The following is a 20,530-nucleotide window of genomic DNA, read 5'->3' as shown; positions in this document are numbered from 1 at the left end:
TTGGTGAGGCTCTGCTGCCTTCTCACCTCCGGGGCTTTTCTTCTTGCCCTTCTTGTTCTTCTTCCTCTTGGAGAGCTCACCGAAGGCCTCGGCAGCCTTCTGCAGTTTGGTGACGAAAAACTCAATGTCGTCCAGGATGTGGTTCAGGATTTGCTGCGAAAAGGAGAAGCTGTGCTCAGGATCTTTTAATGTTTGATTCACCTTCACGGTGGCTTGCAGGTTTCCTGTATGCGTTATTTAATGATTAAACCTGAACAACAGCGCAGCGTTCAGCGCTCTCAGCTCCCTTATGTAAGCAGATTTGCTCTCCAAAGCTTCCAAACTCTGATTATGCTTGAATGAAGCAGCCTTCTTCAATCGGCTTAAATCTTCTATTGTGCCACAACCCCGGGCCGACCTCAGATTCAAGTTTAGCTCCTCCAGCTGCTCTCAGATCAGCCTTGAAACTCCACCCACACATGGGACACTCACCACATCGCGATCTACGCGAGCTGCCGTCATCTCCACCGGCCCATTGTCCTGCGACAGCAGTCTATCGTCTGATGCAGAAGGGAGAAAGCACATGTGTGAGGAAAACGTAACACCCGATTCATGAGAAAACATTAAAGTGTGACTGAAAACCAACACAGACATTTTTATTACTACGTCCTATCTCCCATATCAGTCACATCACAGAGTCACATCACAGTAAATCCTCAAAGAAATAAGAGCAGAATGATTCATCTGAATAAACTTTACCTGCAGCCTTTGTATTAAAAAAATAAAATAAAATCTCAGTATTTGTTGCTTTTACTATCAAAAAGAAAACAAAAGAACAAAACAAAAACAAAACCCATGTGAGCTTGAAGCAGCTGGTCAGAGATAATCCCAAATACTCTGCGAAACAAGCCGCTTAAACTCCTCCCACTTTAACCCAAATTTCTTCTGACTGGCTGCCCCTCACAATCAGAAGGTTTGAACCGCAGGTGACTGGGCTTCTAGCAAGTGACATAACTCACCCTCATACTGCTCATTGGTCCATGCCGACCAGGCTGCTGCACGACTCTTTACGTCCACCAGATCAGGTGACGGTGGCGGCTGGGGGGCAGGAGCGGAAGGGGGAGGGGGGATAATGCCATCGCTCTTCAGGATCATCCTGCAGACAGACAGATCAGCCAATCAGCTTCTAGGATGAGAAACTGGGCTTAGTAACCCTCAGAGTGTCTCAGCTCTTACTTCAGGGTCTCCGGCCGTTTTTTCACTTTGCTTCCTTTGGCATCCATCATGGCACTTTCTATGTCAGCTTGGATCAGATTCGCCTATCAGAGAAAGAACATAGATCATTAAGTTGTTCATCAGGATGAAACACATTTATAACGTGACATCTGACTCTGTCCGAACAGGCCAGTATTGTTGGAGTCCCACAGGGCTCTGCCCTCGGTCCTTTGCCGTTTACATCAAAGCTGAATTTTAATCAAAGTTTTCATTTACTAGCAGCAAACAGGTTTCACAGCAAACTCCTTCATCACACAGTAAAGTCAACTTTAAAGTGTTTTAGGACTTTTGGCCCTCAGGGCTAGCTTAGTGTCTTGCCCAATCAGAGGCTGTTTACTTTGATTTCGTCGCACTGGAACAGGTGGAGGTCGGGTTTGACCTGACCCGGCTCTTTGCAGATCAGAGCCAGGATGGAGTCGTAGCTGCAGGCGTTCATCACGGCCTGGCAGTGCTGGATCGAGCCAATCTGGAAGTTCTCCAGCTCGTTCTGAAGGAGAAAAACCCACAAGTCAAAGTGGGTCACACTGAGCTTAAAGCTGAGGACACACTGAGAATCAGTGTTCTTTTTTTGCCTTTTGTAATTAAAACAAACAAACAACCCCCCCCCCCCCCCCAAACAAAAAAAAAACAAAGCCAAAAATAAATCCTTGTTTTTAGCCTCACCTTTGTTCCTAAGTCGATGAGGCTCACCATCTTCTCCTCCACCTGCAGCAGCATCTCCTGTGTCCACACCTTCCCTTTAGCATCGAGCAGACGGAGGCGTCTGATGCCGTCATCCACCGTGATCATCCCATCTTTGCGGTCCAGCACAAACGTGGTCAGGTGCTAAACAGACAGATTTAGAGTAACGGCAGGAAACTGAACGTCAGCAGGACATCAGGAGATTCAAGCGATCACAGTCACAAACAAAACAGCTTATGTTTTTTATAATTTAAGTGGTGATTTTTGGTCACTTTGTATGTGAAAACCTTAAATTTGAACACGTTTGGTTTGATAAAATGCAAGGCAAGAGGAGCAGGCGTGAGCACCAACCTCCACGTGATACTGCGATGTGTCTGTCAGGCTGTTGATGCTGGTTTTGGTGTAATGTTTCCTTTGTTCTGTTAAAAAGAACAGAAAAAAACTCTTATTCTGGACTATGAATATCATGTTTATGTCTCCCTAAAGTCCCCCTGGGAAGCTGACTGTGTTCATATTTCATGACTGAAGCTGGAAATTAGCTTTGATTTTATGGACTCAGAGAAGGCTTGAGGAAACTGGAGCAGCATAAAACCATCTTCTCATTACAATGACCTACAAGTGACACTAAAGCACCACACATGACGATGCTCTGAATTAAGCAGAGAAGAAGAGTGAACCTGGACATGTGTTGGATTAAAGGTGGTGTTTGCAGGAGGACGTCAGTAATTCAGATGCTTCAGAGCCCCTCCGGAAGGAGGTGACAGATGTTATCAGCTGTGATGAGAACAAAGAGGCTGCTGAGAGCCGCAGATAAGAGCCAAATCTGCATCGTCACTATTATCTCCACCCGGCAGAAGGACCGGCAAACATCAGCACACAGCTGCTCACAAATCAGCGGCAAAGCGGCAGAACAACAGCCAACAGCAACGTCCTTGCTAGAGTCCATGTGTCGTTTCAGTTCTTAAACAAACTCATCCACATGTGCACCAACAGGTAACGGGTTCACAGATTACCCATGATGCTCCTCTCCACCAAGCGCCAGGACGTTTGGCTTTTATTTGTGTGAAAACAAAAACAGCATTGAATCCTTCATCACAGAGGAACGACCTGAGCTCAGGTTGGAGCTTCTTCTTCACTTGAATAAATTTCCTGCCCACACACGGAGGAGGGATCACATGAAAGTTTTGCCTTAAAGTCCAGCTGTGTGTGTGCGTTTTGGACTTCCTGCAGGTTAGGGGGCGGGGCTTACTGGGTTTGTTGAGACTGTGAGGGACGCCATTCCTTCATTGGTCCCAGGAAATGTTAAAGTGACCTATGTGATCAAAACCGTTGTTTAATCTTGGTTACATGATCAAACACAGTGCTGACGTCTCTTTGGTGACCTGAAGCCTCCTCGGACATGGCCAGCAACTCCAAACAGCCCCTGGGCGACTGACAGGGATCAGAGCGAATTAGCAAAATAAACCTGGCAATGAAATCCTGAGCAGAGCTGAATGTTCAAAAGTTTGGAGAACAGCAGCCGACTTGTATCCCACGAATGACCCGAGCAGCCAGAATAACCAGATCCTACCATCACTGAAAACATGTCTCAGAGGAAACACTGAGCCTCTGACGGGGTTAACCCTCAGCCGTGCAAATCCTGTTTGGAGTCTCTGGATGCTGCAGATCTTCCTCCTGCCTCAGACACGGCAGAAAGTTTCAGCAGGAATCATTCCTGCAGTGAGAACATTCACACACACAGCAGCTCCATAATCCTGCAGCTCCTGATCACATCACATTTACCTCACACTCAGCCTTAACTCAGCGCCTCCAACTGAAGTTTATATCAACAGTAGGCCCGCTGGACAGCTGTGGTAAATGTTAACGTGAACATAAACTTTGATTTCCTGCTGATGAACTGAGGAGGCCTCAGTCAATGGCTGAAGAGTCTAAAGCTGGAGGTCTGAACTTCAGTCACATGTTCACTGAGGTAAAGTTCACTGTGACGGAGATCATAGGAGATAGAGACCAGGAGCTACTGCACACGTGTTCACAGTAAGACCTGAGGGCTAGCTCACACGAATCAAATATCTGTCCCATTACAGATGTTTGACAACACGAGTCGTACCCCCGAGTCTGGACTTCAAACCTCTGTCTGAAGATAATTGATGCTTCACAAGAAACATCGACTCTGCAAACACGTAATGCCCAAACGAGGTAAACCACGACACACACACACAAAAATACTTGTTTTCATATCTTAGTGGGAACATCTAATTGACATAATGCTTTCCCTAGCCACTTACCCTAACCATCAAAAATGAATGCCTAATCCTAACCATAACCTAACTGTAACCTTGACACTAAAACCACATTTTGAGTCTCAAAATGCCTTCAATCTAATGGGGACAGCCTTTTGTTCCCATAACAGACTGTTGGTCCCCACAAAAATAGTAAAATTCCAAGTTTTGGTCCTCACAAAGATATGTAAACGTGGTACACACGCAAACAAAAACACACACGTCTCACTGTGACTTTTCTTTTTGTGTTTGGCAGACGAACGAAGAAAATAGATTTCATCAGATCCTGTGAACAAAGATAAAGCAGATAATGAGGTCATGGATCATGTCTAATTTCTCTGAAACCCAATAAATCAAACAAACATTCACAGAGGATTTTTGCCTGCTCAGGTTCAGTTCACCTGACTAACCTGGAGTCTCAAACTCAACTCCAAGTCTCAGTTTGTTTCAAGAATAAAAGCACCTAAATCTGAAGTAATGAAGACTACAGTATGTGGTGTTCAGAGAAATCTGTGCATGTTGTTTAGTCCTCACTGACGTCATGACCTTAAACCATTTCTAACATCAGCTCCTCTCACAGGTAACATTCACACCTGCAGACACCTTACAGTCAGCTACCCATTGTACCACCCCGATCACGGATGTCATCTCTGAACCAAGCTTTATTATAAATGAGGTCCAGAATGATCCAGGACGGCCTCACCGTTTCCCAGGAGGAGGAGGGAGAAGGGAGGAAGGAGGGTCCTCACCGTAAAGAGCTTTGGCACTGGTCTTGGCTTTGTGCGTTGCAGGCTCTGGAGATGGAGCATCATGGCCGCTGGGACAGAAAGCAGAACAAAGTTAGGAAGTCAAAGGTCAGATCTCAGATCAGCTGATGATGCAACCAACAGCAGCTTCTGATTGGACGCCAGGTGATTTTACCCGACAGGGATACTGCGTGAGTGTTTGGTTTTATTTCACTTCATCTCTGGAGGTGTACGAGTTTGGCTTCTGTTACAGTTTTATTTATGATGTCACTTCCGGCATCCCCTCCTGTGCTGATCTCAAACCGGCATCCCGCCTGTGTCACTCGATACTTTTGCACGTTCACACTTTAATTCGCCGCATGAAGACATTTATAATGAATGAGCGCGATTACAGACTACATCAGAGCCACGCCGGCACGAAACCTGACACCTTACAGGAAGCGCAGCACAGCAGCTGGTCATGTGACACACCGCTGATGATTGCCACACAAATGAATCTGTGCCAGGAACTCACAGGAAGTTATTCTTATGAAGTTACACGCGAGATCCTCTTTAAATGATTATTGATTTTATAAATAAATAAAATCAATAATCATTGATTTCAGATCAATATCCAGTCTCCATATATGACTCCAAGCCAGAGAAATTAGCTGGTCTACCCCAGATTATCCTCTTATGTGGGCAGGGACACGCTGATGTTTTTAGGGCTGGGGACAGTGAATAAACACACGAACCAGGAAAAACAGAACGGTCCTGCTTCAGAACTAGAAACCATGAGATCCGGTCTCTGCTCCTCCAGAGGTCAGACAGCTGCTTCCTGTCCACATCTCAGTTTATTTCTTAATAACACCGTCACAGAAGCAGATGCCTCGGTATAGACGTAACGGAGACCAGTAAAGCTCCTGAAGCGTGTCCGGTTTGAGTTTTCATTAATTTTTAATCTGAGGTTTTCTCAGAGAGAAGCTGAGCTGCAGTAATATTTAACTTCTACTGCTGCGAGACGAGAAGTGTCAGCATGGAGAAGAAACTCAGAGACGCTTTCAGTTGGCCACAAAATCCTCCAAAAACTGTCATTTTACAAACAAACAACAAAAGTTCTGACTTAATCATTAAAACTGTTTAATGGGCTGTAGCTCAGGTGGCAGAGCGGATCAGCCACTAACCAGAAGGTCGGTGGTTCAATCCCAGGCTGCTCTAGTCTGCATGCCAAATATCCCTGGGCAAGATACTAACCCCATGTTGCTCTCCGATGCATCCATCGGAGTGTGAATGTGTATGAATGTTAGATACTTAGCACTTAAGCTTAGAAGTGCTTGTGTGATTGGGTGAATGAATTAGCTGTATAAAGCGCTTTGAGTGCTCGGACAGAGTAGAAAAGCGCTATATAAGAACCAGTCCATTTACCATTTACTCAGTAATAACTGGAATTATTAACAAAACTGAACATTGTCATGCACACTTCAAATACATTTAAAATTGAAACTGTAAATATTTTTTAAGCTTTACCAAAGACTATACAAAAGTATGTTTTAAATAATAATTACTATTTTATAATAATTTATAATACAAGACTTACTAATGAAAGATTTCAGTCGTTACAATTAATCTGCAGTTACAATTAAATTTACTCAGAGTTCATTTACATCACAAATTTATGGTTGTATTTTATGGTATTTTTTTTTTTTAAAGTTGCAGTTTTGTAATGGTTTTTTTTTCAAATCTGTTGAATATTTAAAACTAATACTTACCAAATTGTTTAAACTATTTAAAAAATAGCCACAAAATACACATAACGAAAATTGAAACTGTTATAAAATGTTTTATACATTAACCTCAGTTATTTACTTAACACTCTGTAGAACTTCAAAGTCCTACCCTTTCGTTTGTCCTCGGGACCAAAAATTGTCCCGCCCCAAAAAGTGCTTTAAAAATGTTATATATCAATATTTTTTTCCACTTTAAATTAGTCAGTCTTTTAAAACTACTTCTGCTTAAAATATCCACATTAAGTTTTAATTATATTTTCATTGTTCTAACCCTTTAAATACCAGTTTGGGTACATGAGCGCCCTGTTTTTTAACAGGGAAAAAAATAAAAAAATTTATATTTTCCATAAAATACATTTAAAGTAATATTTGATTGTTATTATAATTAGGCCTTTAGATGGTCCAAACATTAGCACCAACATTCATTTTGATCCATTATTATTTTTTGTGCAGGAGCACATTTTAAAGAATCCATCCTTTAGTGGTCCTCGGGACCAAAAATGGTCCCGCCCCAAAAAGTGCTCTAAAAGGTTATATATCAATATTTTTTTCAACTTTAAATGAGTCAGTCTTTTAAAACTACTTCTACTTAAAATATCCATATCAAGTTTTAATTATATTTTCATTGTTTTAACCCTTTAAATCCCAGTTTGGGTACATGAGCGCCCTGTTTTTTAACAGAAAAAAAATAAAAACTTAAATATTTTTCATAAAATGCATTTGAAGTAATATTTGATTGTTATTATAATTAGGCCTTTAGATGGTCCAAACATTAGCACCAACATTCATTTTGATCAATTATTATTTTTTGTGCAGGAGCACATTTTAAAAAAAATCCATCCTTTCGTGGTCCTCGGGACCAAAAATGGTCCCGCCCCAAAAAGTGCTCTAAAAGGTTATATATCAATATTTTTTTCCACTTTAAATGAGTCAGTCTTTTAAAACTACTTCTACTTAAAATATCCATATCAAGTTTTAATTATATTTTCATTGTTTTAACCCTTTAAATCCCAGTTTGGGTACATGAGCGCCCTGTTTTTTAACAGAAAAAAAATAAAAACTTAAATATTTTTCATAAAATGCATTTGAAGTAATATTTGATTGTTATTATAATTAGGCCTTTAGATGGTCCAAACATTAGCACCAACATTCATTTTGATCAATTATTATTTTTTGTGCAGGAGCACATTTTAAAAAAAATCCATCCTTTTGTGGTCCTCGGGACCAAAAATGGTCCCGCCCCAAAAAGTGCTCTAAAAGGTTATATATCAATATTTTTTTCCACTTTAAATGAGTCAGTCTTTTAAAACTACTTCTGCTTAAAATATCCATATCAAGTTTTAATTATATTTTCATTGTTTTAACCCTTTAAATACCAGTTTGGGTACATGAGCGCCCTGTTTTTTAACAGAAAAAAAATAAAAACTTAAATATTTTTCATAAAATGCATTTGAAGTAATATTTGATTGTTATTATAATTAGGCCTTTAGATGGTCCAAAGATTGGCACCAACATTCATTTTGATCCATTATTATTTTTTGTGCAGGAGCACATTTTTAAAAAATCCATCCTTTCGTGGTCCTAGGGACCAAAAATGGTCCAGCCCCAAAAAGTGCTCTAAAAGGTTTTATATCAATATTTTTTTCCACTTTAAATGAGTCAGTCTTTTAAAACTACTTCTGCTTAAAATATCCATATCAAGTTTTAATTATATTTTCATTGTTTTAACCCTTTAAATACCAGTTTGGGTACATGAGCGCCCTGGTTTTTTTTTTAACAGAATAAAACCAAAAACTTAAATATTTTTCATAAAATACATTTGAAGTAATATTTGATTGTTATTATAATTAGGCCTTTGGATGGTCCAAACATTGGCACCAACATTCATTTTGATCCATTATTATTTTTTGTGCAGGAGCACACTAAATGTCATATAGTGCCATATCAGGTTTATCATTTTTTGCATACACCAAAAGCTTATTACCTTGTTTTGTTCTAAAATAAAATAGAAATTGTCTAAATAACAATACAAGATCACTTTGAATCAGAAAAACATTTATTTTAGAAGGATGAACATGAACATTTATGTTACTGGGAATCAGAGAAAGTTGTGTGTCCGCGGGACGTTGCAACACCTCCAGCGGTCCACTAGGTGCACCTTTGCGCGTCACGAGCAGCACCATTGCCCGCTGCCAGGAGATGGGGTCTGGGTCTTGGTGTCAGTGTCCCCAGCACAACACGTCCGACACCACGTGAAAACATTTTTTTTTTTGTCGTAGCCCCAAACTGAATGTAACGATACTAATTTTTCACTCTTTTTGCTTCTCGCGAAACAAAGACACTTCTTCGCGCAGCCTAAACCTGCGCTGTCTAATTTGGCACGACATAGCACATGTGAATAGTAAGATTCAAGATTATTTTTTGTCACATGCACAGTTCAACACGTAGTGTACAACACGCAATTTAATGTGTTAAAAAGTTCCTTATGCTTCACCCACGAATGGCGCTTCTCTGTTATGCGGCCACGTTGAGTAGCGGCCAGACCCGCGCTGCGCGCCCGCCACCGTGGAGACTACACGGGATACGGGCAGCCGGACGGCCGGGGTCTGGGTCGTGTGCCCAAGATCACAAGCGCAGCCTTATCACCAACGTTTAGAAGTAATTTGCTGCGTAGACAATAAAACAAGAGGATCCACAATAAAACTAGAGGATTTTTATTTGTTTACATCCATAGTAAACAAAGAAATCCCATCGGAAGGACTTCACGGCCATCGTAACATTTAAAAATTAATAATTTTCCGTAATAATAATGTAACAATACTTACGTTTAACTTCTCACGAAAAGATCAGCATTTTTCGTAGTCCCGACTGCGATCAGGGTGTTTATCCCAAAGATTTGGTAGCGCACAGGTAGCCACCAAATGGCTACCTGTGCGCGCCGATAACGGCGGCCAGCCTCGCCATTGTCCGTAAGTTTTTCGAAATTCCACCGTGACGGTTCCCTCGGATCTCCGCTTCGCTCACAATTTGCAGGTGGTTGTGTCGCTAACCGATTTGTGACCGTTGAATAAATAAAAAGAGGAAAAAAACCGCGTCTCTCCCACATGTGTCTCTCTCTGGACACATGTTTGTTTGTTTACAAACGCACCAAATGGCTTCCCGTCAGTAACTACTTCCGGGTCATAGGTGATTTAACCGCAGCAGTTTTAAAAAATTGTATTTCAAGGTAAAAAATAATTAATTTTATTTAAGTAATTTGGTTTTGGTCCTTGCTTTTATTTAATTTGTTTACATTGCTGTGTGGCCGTCTGAGAGAAAATACTTTTGAAAGAAAAAGTGTGTTTGTGTGTCTTTTTTTCTTTTTTAGACATAAAGGCCTTTATATTTTTAAAAAAGCACAGTTACTATTATCTAACATCATTATTCAACACTGATAGTGACACACAACACCAATTCTTTCACTTTTTGTTGCAGAACGACACGCTCAAAATCTTTAATTTTGGCTGAAGTGCGTTCATTGCTTGAAATATGAGAAAAGGGCGCCATCTGATGGACAAATGAAAAAATTACAAGTTTAAGGTCCGGACTCCAAAATGGCACCATAACTGAGACAATTACATTAACCGTTGTAAAAATAATGGTGGTATGAAAAATAGCGTTTATAATGGGTTTCAAAGGGACAGAAATCGGCCACGAGGTTCGATAGTGGATGTATGCCTTTAGCTCAGCCATTTAAGCTCATTTAAGAAACTCAGACTGAAAAGCTCAGTATTAAAATAAAACTTTCAAACCTGAAGAGATTCTCCTATTTCAGAAACAATCAGTGTCACACTGATCATAAACAACAGAAACAGCACAGGTTATGCCTCATATCAGAGTAAGCATTATTAACAGTGCTTCACATTCAAAAAGTGACCATGTGAGCTAACGTGGCTAACATGGCTAATAGCAGAAAAGGCTGCTGGGAAACTCACTTGATGGGCGAGCTGTAGGAGCCGAAGACGCCCGAGGCGAGAGCTGGAGGTTCGTATCCGTTCATGCTGCTTCACGGTGGACCATCAGCTGGAAGAGACGCAGACGCACCATGAGTCACATGACCACACTGCAGGGTCAAAGGCTAGCTCCGGGTAAATGTAATACATTTATCTGCTGTGACCAAACATCTGCACAAAGCTCATACCTCCTGACACTACTGGAATGCACTGGTGCCGTTAAACCACAGTTTTATTGATATATGCTGAGGCGTCAAAACTCATCACTTCACTAAAACTAAATTAGTGGAAACGGCACAAAAAAGGCCAAACAGCAGCTCTTCAGAGGCCTGTGGGTCCCCTAAAACTATAACTCCTAAAAGCTGAAAATGAAGCTGCCACGCTGCCGTTCCTCTGACATCCAGCAGAGGCAGCAGTGGTTCAACCTGTAAGGTATGGACGCTACGATGACAGAGCAACCACCTGACTGCCAACATGGCTGCTGCGAGTACTGCCAGAGCATCCAGGATGGCTACTGAAACGCGAGGGTTTAATCTGGATGTTTCTGAGTGCTGAGTGGTGAGTTGCCCTCAGAGAGTTCATCTCATTAATGGCTCGTTGGGTGTTCCCCGCGGAGCGGCAGGGAAATTAAAACTGCGTGGCACACAAAGGGGGCCCGAGCAGATTTATGGCAGTTAATGACACAGTATGTACAGTGCAGCCACGCGTGATTACTTTTCCCACAGCGCCATTCAGCTGGGACTCATAGCCATGGTAACCAGGCTTCAGCCATACTGTTTGTGCTGCAGAGGAGGAAAACCTGTGAGACCGCAATCAGGGAGAGATGAGTCCACAGCAGGAAGTGATGTAACGACAGCAGAGTGAAAATACCAAAACACCATCTCAAAACACACTGGTTAGCGCCTCCAATCATGAGCCCTCGCGGGTGACAGCAGCAGAAACATTAGGACACAAAGGTGAGGAAGAGTCAAGGTATAGGCATTACAACCCAAACCAACTGAGACCAGGGCTATGGCCGGATCCGTGACCTCATCGAGACCCTGCCTCCAGCGTGACAGGAAGCCATCACGACCCCAAAATCCACAGCTTAAAGGAGCCAAATATACAAGGCGCCGTCAATGTTTTCAAAAGGTACAAAGACAGCAGATACAGAAAGCAATGAAGAAGAACCAACCACATAATCCGCTGTGTGCTTCTCCACTAAACCAACACAATCCAAACGCAGGAAAGCCGCCACTGATTAATGACATTCAGGAAATAAAATTTTTGAAAATCCAGTTCAGCTCTAAATGTTCATGTCTGAAGGCCGTGATGTCTCTGGTGGGCGGTGACGCTACTGCAGGATCGTTTGAGTGTTTCGAAATTTGAATGATCATTTAAGTTTTACTCCACCATCAGCATCTGGCTTGATTCTACACTGATTCCAAATTTGTCAGCCTGACTTCAACTTGCTCACCTGAGCACATCCACCCACCTGTGCAGCCCCAGTGGCTTTAAATCCTCATCATTACTCCCACAAAGCCCCGCCCACTCTCTGATGGATATGAAGTTGATTTTCCACCAACCTCCTCCTGACACCCCAGGAAGCTGAAGGGGTCAAAGATCACACTGGTTAGGCTCAGTTTTGTCATCTCTATTTTCTCTGGGAGGAGATGCGGTCACCACGGCGAGAGCCATTTCTTCTTTTCTCACTTATCTGAGGCGGGGCATCAATGGCGCTGTGAGGTCAGCAAGCTTTACGATAACGAGGCGTTTACAGCATGATTGTTTAAATAAAGTTTCCTGAACGTTTCCCAGTATCCTTCACTCAGCAGGAGGAAGGTGGGGATTAGGTGTGTGTGTGTCCATGTAGAGTTAAAGCTCCTTACCGATCCTGTGACACACACTTTAATCCTTTAAATGCCATGTGGATTTCAAAGTAAAAGCACACAGATTTAAACTGGTTTGTAGTGCTGGGCGATATGACGATATATATCGTGTTAATGACAGAAAAATGGCTATCGTGCCATTTGTCTTCTATCGTTTCTAACCTAATTTTATAAATTATTACATAAAATATATAATTAAATAGCCTGTGGCAAATATATTAGTGTTGTCTTCTCACTATACATACTCCATTTTCTCTTGCATAAAGTATAAAAAAAAAAAAAAAAGTTTTTCACAAAGAAACTCCATCTTGTGGTTTTGCGACATGGTGCTGCTTTACGTGCACCAAGATTTGCAACATGCTTTACGGTAACTCAAAACAATGGACGCGCGACAGGTTGCAGTTTCATGCCCGGACATTCAACAGGACGGCTACACAGGCAGCTCAAGAAGAAGCACTTTTACCAAAAAGAGGGGGATACATCTGGGATTTGGTTATAATTTTTAAAAAACAAAACAAAAAAATAAAAGTGAAGGCCACAGCTGTTTTCATTTGATACATTTATATTGCTGCACGTTTGTCATTTGTGACAGTTCCGTTAAATGTCTCTTCAAAATAAAGTTGGAGAAAAGAAACTTTTCAGAGAATAACTGGAAACGTGGTAATATTGTGGTATATCATGATATATATCGTTATCGTGATATAAAATAATTCATATCGTGATAAATATTTTTTCCATATCGCCCAGCACTACTGGTTTGTGTCAGGAAAAGAAAAAGAAGTTCACTTTGATTCTCGCTGTGAGTCCCACCTAAAAGCCCCTTCAGTTACCCACAATCCATTGGTCAGTCTTATCGGGCTACAAAAAATAAAATGCCATGTTTATTATGAGTGTACATTATGAATATAGGACGCTGTGATGTCACAAAAATATGGATGTGTGGACAGGTCGGCTTTCAAAGGAACTCCAGCTGTGAATAATAAATGTGTTGAGGTGAGCGGCGGGTGGAGAGGAGAGTAACACGTTAAAGAAAAGAGATGAAGCAGGGAGTCACCAGGCTGATAAGAACGTCCTTGTCGGTCACTCATTAACTGTATGTTTGATCTGGGAGGCGTTTCCACGCCAACACTCAGACACTGGAAAAACACTCTGCTCGGGCCGCCACGCGCTCTGGGCCTCTAGACCTGGAAAGGTCTGACATGAAGCAAGAACCGTGAGACTCCACCCACATAAAAGAGATGACACTGATGTCAGGGTTCAGAAGGTCACCGCAGCACCGTCGGCTTCCCTCCATCTTTACTCCAACAACAAACATCCGCCTCACAGCGTTCCCCTGAAACAAATTCAGGATCAAACTCTAATACAAGTGAAGGTGGAGAAGAACACACACCTTCAATCCAGCGCTCCGCTCACACTGCATCCATGTTTCAGAGAGAAGACATTTTCTACAACTCCTCCTCCTCCTCTTAGTTTGAATCTCAGAGTTTTTCCCGTTTCCTCGCTGATGTTTCTCAGTGCAGATGGTGAACGAGCTCTGCTCATCTCTCAGATATTAAACTGCTTGTGAAACAGCTCTGTTACCATGGAAACTGCTTCTGGTGTCTGCCGCTGCCTCACAAACCATCAGCTGACACAGGAGAGCCATCGCCACGTCTCATCCGCTCAATCACAACTTCATCACCGTGCCCCTCCAATTTTCAGTTTTCCAGTCCCTGATCTCGGATGGTGGTCATGAGTCATGTGACTGGCTTCACAGTGAGGAGCCATTGATTAACGTTCTCCGATTGGTCTGTAACCCAAATACTGAGCGTGTTCTGCAGCTTCAGCAGGAGGAACAGTTTGATGCCTCAAAGTTCACTTTCAAATCTTTTATGACACGTTTATTTTCATGTTCTCTAGTTTTATATTTTTATCACGCTTGTTTTCTGTAAATTATTTTGACTTCTTTAACTCTTTTCTTTATTATTTTATTTACATTTGTGAGAATCTTTCTTAGGTGGTGTATTTTTTTTTTTTAAATCAGTTTTCATGACTTTCTTGTAACTTAAATTATTTGCAGTGTTTTGTCTCATTTCCAATTTTATTTAATCATGTCTCTTTAGATTTCCCTGGTTTCTTTTTCTAGCAAGTACCTTTAAAAACATAATTTCATTGATTTATTTCTTCATTCTTTTATTTTACAGTGTTATTTTTAATCAGTTTTTAAAGATTGTTGCAGATTTGAATGTGAACTGTATGTTGAAGAAACACTTTATTAAATAAAAATGTAAAACAAAAATTGCCTCAGTGATCAGGTCACTGACACCAATTCGCTCACAGCTTCATCACCTCCGGAAAAGATCCATACTCATCAGCAGTGACCGTGTGGCACTGACATTGGACGCTGCAGCACGTGTTCGCCAGCTGACCCGCTTTCAGACCCACAGCCGGAGGCACCTTTCCACCTGCAGTTTGTTCAAGAGCAGGTCCGCGAGGGCCGGCACAGTAAAGGAGGCTAAAAATAATCCTGAGTAATCCTGAAAGTGCTGAAGTCTTCATTCCTGCTCAGAGGGTCACGGTGCCCATTACAGGCGGCCTCGTTACACCGGCTCACAGCAAGGGAGTACCCAGGAGCACACTGCACAGAGCGAGTGGAGAGTGGCTCGTCTCTGTGAGAGTGAGTTTCAGTGAACAAGTGCATCTACAAACACACCGAGCATCATTGACTGACACAGATTGTGGCAGGCACGGCAGCAGTCACAACCATGACCTGCTGACATCATGGAGGTCACACTGAAGGGCGCTTCAAACAGGTTCAGCAGAAACTTCCTCCAGTCAGAGCCACAGAACTGAACTGATCTCAAAGAAGTTCTGAGCTCTGATTACACCTGCCGCTAAGCACAAATATGCCCCGTGGGCCTCCTGATTGGTTAATCCACCTCGTCAGCAGGTATTTGAGACAAAAGCGGAAAAGAATAAAGAGGCGTCCACGCTGGCTGGGTCACTGAAGCTTGTCTGACTTTGGCTCTGTGACGTTAACAATGAGGTGGAAGAGAGCTGAGCACGCAAACCCAGACTGATGTTATTACTGAACCACACACACACACACACACACACACACACACACACACCTCTGACCTCCACAAACCAACAAAGCTGCTCTGTTTTATACCAACATGATGATTTAAACCCTGAGGACAGACAGGAAACCTTTGGCACCGTGAGCTGAACCGGCTCAAACTGCCAAACTGCAGCCTCAGAGTGACGACTGCAGCGGATCCAAAATCGCAGCATAAAAGCAACTTCCTGTTGTCTCCTCAGGAGCTCGGATACAATGTTTTGTGCCACGTGGATCATTCACAGACATTCAGTCCCCGTTTATTGGTCCTAAATTCTGTTCAGGTTAGGATAAACCCCGCCCACTCACATCAGCAGTTCTCTTCGCTTCCATTGGAGGGAGTGTCAGTCACTTGTCTGACTGAGGTTTGGGTTTAACAAAGATCTCCTCGGGACTCAAAACATCTGGCTGCAGATGCTGTGATTCATGATAAAGTCAGATCATTGTGACCTGAGACCACCAGTTTGTGAGAGACAGCCAATCACAGGAAGCAGCTTTGAAAGGGAGGAGCTAGAACTTGGAGAGCGGATTATTCTGAATCCAGAAATTGAACCGCGGAATCCTTGCAGCAGATAAACCCACAGACGGCGTCTTCTCAGACCACAAAGCCTCGGTAACAAACCAAGCGAGCACCTACCTGTCCAAGTCGTCCACAGGTGAGCGGAGTGTGAGGTCGACGCCGCAGACGGCTTGAATAAAGCTGCTCTGACTCCAAGCATCATGTGGCGGATTAGCGAGGATCCAGGGCTTGGTGCAGGACCGGGATTCGCTGCAGCAGCGAGTTGGCGTCCAGGATCCTCCGCTTTAAGCCTGACTAATCACTAATGACGGACAGGTGGGGGATAGGGAAGAGGCGGGGCTTCCAACTGACAGGTGGCAGTGGAAACACCGAGTGGGCTTAAAACTCCTCACAACTGATTGATTATCCATCAGTCAGTTGATGAAGCCATTTGGAGGAGGAGACTTAAACAACTCTCAGTTTACTCTGTGCAGAATAGTCATGCAACACCCAATACTGTTATCAAAACTGGTCGCTAAGGAAATGTGCGGTTTATTTTTGTTTCCTTTTAGAATAAATGACTCATTGTGAGGGAAACACATCTTATCAGGAGGCCACGCCCACCGCACCCATGGAGATCAATAAAGTTTAATCTAACCTGCAGCGATAATGGGTCCTGATTCATCTGTGGTGCTGACCCGCTTCAAAAATAAAATGTTGTTTGTTTCACAGAGCTGCTGCCTGATGACATCACACTTCAGTGTCACGATTACTTACTGATCTTTAGCAGCTGATCAACAGAGCCTCTGATTCAGACTCAAAGCTTCTCCTGAAGCTCAGAGTGCAGACAGATCTTCAGTTATTGATCAGTTATTGCTCACAGGTCATCTGGACTGGATCAGAAGTTTGATCAGCAGAGAAGAAGAACCTGTGATTTGTTGATCTGGCGTTTCATGGATTCATAAACCAAATGTGTCCCCACGACTCCTCTTCGATGATTCAGTAGTGTCATAGAAACCAAACACCAGTCTCCAGGCAGGACTTTAATACCTGATGATATCACCGACTCTGATCAGGTACCTAACACACGTGAGCGTGTTGTTGCGTTTTCTTCTTCTGTTGTTGGATCCTCGGGCAGAGCACAGCAAATGTCCTCGGATTCTTCTCACCGAGCTTTGTGCATCGCAGCGCCCCCAACAGGTCAAAGTCTCAACTTTCAGATTCAACTTCCTGTTTCTGAGTACAGTCTCATCTCTGATTGGTCCATGCTGCCCTCCGTGTGGAGGATGGGGTAGGCGGGCCGTGGTGTGCTTCAGTAAATGAAGAGTCAGTCCCTCAGGAGTAGTGATGAATCGGTCGCGAACAAAATGGCTTAGAGCCGGATCTTTGACGTGAACGACGCGAGCTGGCTCCTTATCGCGAGCGTGGGGTTTTTTCCCCCCCTTTCTCTCACCCTCTCTCTCGCACTTTTTTTCCGCTTCACTCCGCATGCGAGCCTTGTGCTTTACGCTAGGAAGAGGAGGGAGGGGCGGTAGTTACACTCAGTAGCACAGGAACAGAGAGGGAGGGAGAGAAAGAGAGCCAGGGACAACAACGTCACGTTAGAAAGGTATAGTAATCATCCACAACTATTTTCAGTTGCAGATGATAAAGGATTCAGAAAGTTTATTCATGCAGGCCCATATGACAGAGAATATGCATGTTCTTTTTGTTTTCATATTATAATTTATATTTAATTGTGTTGTGGTTTGCAGTGTTTTGTGTTGTTTCACTTTAAATTTGTAAAAGGAAAAAGATGAAAATTTAAATTGTTAAAAGTTGAAATGTGAATAGTTGATTTTTGTATTATATGATTTATTTATTACATTTTATGTGGAGTGAATAAATAAAAGTATATTTATGGTGGCCCCTACAGACAAAGCACGTACAAACTCCGAAACACGTACAAACTCCGAAACACGTACAAACTCCAAAACACGTAAAAACACAGAAGCACATAAAAACTCAAAACACGTACAAAAGACAACAGGAGTGCTCCAGGATGCTAGGGGCAGTGTTGAGCTTTTGTTACCTAGTGGCTACACAAGCCAGCAAGTACCAACGACCGGATTTGGTGTGTGGTAATAACAGGTAAATTAATTTTTTTTAAATGATTTGACTATATATAAATGCTTGTGTATAAATACACAAACAATACACATATGCTTTCATGCTTTCAATTGTGTAATTTAAGTGATCTAGTAGCTCTGTTTTGGAAGTTCAGTTCATGCTAGAAATGTGTTTTGGAGTTTGTACGCGTTTTGTCTCTAGGAGCCACCGCATATATTTATATATAAACATATATAAATAAAACTACTTTGTTTTTACATTAGTAATTCCTTTTGTGCATAATCTTATATTATTGTTAATAATAAATTAATTAAAGCAACAAAACAACCTGAAGAGCCAGTTCAGAGCCGAAAGAGTTTTTTCGGTTCAGCTCACTCTTTTTAGTGAGCTGAACCGAAAGAGCCGGTTCTCTAGAAAGAGCCGGAAATCCCATCACTACTCAGGTCGTCCTGAGCTCCTTTACTTCCTGTCTCTGCTCCTTACGACAGCGTGTGACACCTGGTGTTAGATGAGACAGGTGAGTCTCAGGTGAAACAGGTGCGCAGACGCCCTTGCCTCCTCTTTGTTCTGCTAAAAATCAGACCGCTGGCTCAGTCTGAAACCTGACTCCCAACTGCCCCCAGTTTCCCATTTCAAAGCCATAATCCTGTAGCAACACCTGGCAGGTACGGTTACATCACACTGTCGTCACAGCAACCACAACACAGCCAAACAGGGAGAGCTCCAGGGAGACGCCCAGAAGATGGGACAGACGTTTTTCACTTTGATCTCAGGGTTCATGGGAAAAGTTTATAAGTGATATCATCATAATGCGTGTTTCCACTCCATTTGTACCTGCTGTTGACATCACACACAGACCCTCATGACAACACGTCCGCTGACCCTGGAGTCAGTTATGGTGCACAGTACAGCACAGTTAAGACCCGCTCACCATGGGCAAATCCCTCCAACCACCAAGCTGAACACAATCAGAGGTGGAGTGGAGCAGCACAGGCATGGAAATATCCAGAAATATCCTGCAAGGCTCTCAGGAGGATGGCAGGCTGAGATTGGTTCCCATGAAGAGCACTGATCCAAGACCAGCTGTGGCCTGCAGCAGCCTGACAGGAAGCCCACATACAAACACTCGATTACACAACCAGCTCAAAGGTCCTCCAACTGTTCAGCTTCAGAGCCCGCTGACCTTTGACCTGCAGGAAAAACAACCCCATCTTCCAGCAGTAAACACTCACACACAGCTGAAGCAGGTCTGATCACACCTTCTGTCAGAACCACCTCAGTGAAGTAACAGTGACCTAGACGTGACCTCAGAGAGGCTTATTATGGTGTGTGGGGGAAGGAGCTTTCTGATAAACATCAGGTGACTATGACCTGGTCAGGTCACTCACCTGAGAGCTGCTCTGCTCTCGGCAGTGATGGCACGAGGCTCAGTGCACCACATGAATCCAGGTGTTAGCCGGTACCACCGGGAGGAGCAGAGAGCTTCCAGGCCGAGCCGAACAAGTGGAGCACCGGGCAGCCCTGTGCATATAGCCGGGGAGGGTCGCCTGCTGCCTGGGCCGCCTCACACACCTGCCCGCTGACTGCTCGGATCCGCCATCAAAAGCAGGCAGGTGTTTTTATTCCGGAGAGAGCGAGCAACCGGGCGCAGGGAGGAGCTGCCCTTCACCTTCATTTACTATTATGAACACACAGCGTGCCAAACTCCATTTAAGATTCTGTTGATTTAAGAAGAACTGGACTCCAGCCAGAATAAATGAAGGTGTGGGCTGTAAATGAGAAGCTGGGAGCTGAAATGGAAGCTTCCAGCCATCCCGGCGCACACACTACCCGCTCCTAGCCCCTCTATCCGGAATAAACTGGCATTAAAGTTGGTCTTTAGCTCCAGTCACCCGTCCACTAAGACTCTTTGAGACACACCAACAGCAACAGAGAGAGCGGCCATAAAAGTTTAATTTACACTAACTTGAGCTCTGTCTGTGTTTTTGAGTGAAGCCGAACTGAGGCCGAGACACTGGAGCTTCAGGTAAAGAGGACTCAGGTATGTGTGTGCGCGCGCGCGGTCACAGCTTCACTGTGTGTGATCTTTCCGGCGGAATCTGGTGTGGGAGCCCGTGACCGCAGGGCTGCTGCCACAGAGCAGAGGGCAGCTCAGCTGCTCCGGTCTGCAGTTCCACTGAGGTCAGAGGCTCGAAGCCGCTCACAGAACACCACCCACAGCTCAGAGCCGCCGGAGTAA

General features: G+C 43.4%; 1 protein-coding gene and 1 long non-coding RNA gene across 11 annotated transcripts in view; both read right to left on the bottom strand.

The window, feature by feature from the left end:
- Positions 1 to 20,530, bottom strand: part of eps8a (EGFR pathway substrate 8a, signaling adaptor) — a 34,562-nt gene that overhangs the window by 13,761 nt on the left and 271 nt on the right. For 5 of the 10 annotated variants that reach the window (XM_085139111.1, XM_085139117.1, XM_085139121.1 and 2 more), the window contains exons 2-11: positions 10,701 to 10,788; positions 4,964 to 5,031; positions 4,444 to 4,500; positions 2,287 to 2,354; positions 1,918 to 2,079; positions 1,592 to 1,741; positions 1,216 to 1,298; positions 999 to 1,135; positions 472 to 542; positions 27 to 153 (exon numbers count right to left, since the gene is read on the bottom strand). In XM_085139111.1, coding sequence (XP_084995237.1) covers positions 27 to 153; positions 472 to 542; positions 999 to 1,135; positions 1,216 to 1,298; positions 1,592 to 1,741; positions 1,918 to 2,079; positions 2,287 to 2,354; positions 4,444 to 4,500; positions 4,964 to 5,031; positions 10,701 to 10,765 — 988 coding nt within the window. In that variant the 5' untranslated portion in view covers positions 10,766 to 10,788. Of the gene's footprint in view, positions 1 to 26; positions 154 to 471; positions 543 to 998; positions 1,136 to 1,215; positions 1,299 to 1,591; positions 1,742 to 1,917; positions 2,080 to 2,286; positions 2,355 to 4,443; positions 4,501 to 4,963; positions 5,032 to 10,700; positions 10,789 to 12,283; positions 14,903 to 16,320; positions 16,939 to 20,530 lie in introns of those variants that run through there. The other 5 variants (XM_085139112.1, XM_085139113.1, XM_085139114.1 and 2 more) reach the window with 5 other exon arrangements.
- LOC146499175 (uncharacterized) lies at positions 8,139 to 10,483 on the bottom strand. Its single transcript, XR_014870452.1, has 2 exons — positions 9,552 to 10,483; positions 8,139 to 9,392 (listed from the first exon to the last, which is right to left on the bottom strand). It is a non-coding gene; the product is annotated as an uncharacterized LOC146499175 (long non-coding RNA).

The sequence above is a fragment of the Neolamprologus multifasciatus genome, chromosome 17, assembly GCF_963576455.1.
Source record: "Neolamprologus multifasciatus chromosome 17, fNeoMul1.2, whole genome shotgun sequence".
Lineage (NCBI taxonomy): Eukaryota > Metazoa > Chordata > Actinopteri > Cichliformes > Cichlidae > Neolamprologus > Neolamprologus multifasciatus.
The sequence above is the reverse complement of the archived record's forward strand: the minus strand, read 5'-3'. Positions and strand labels throughout refer to the sequence as shown.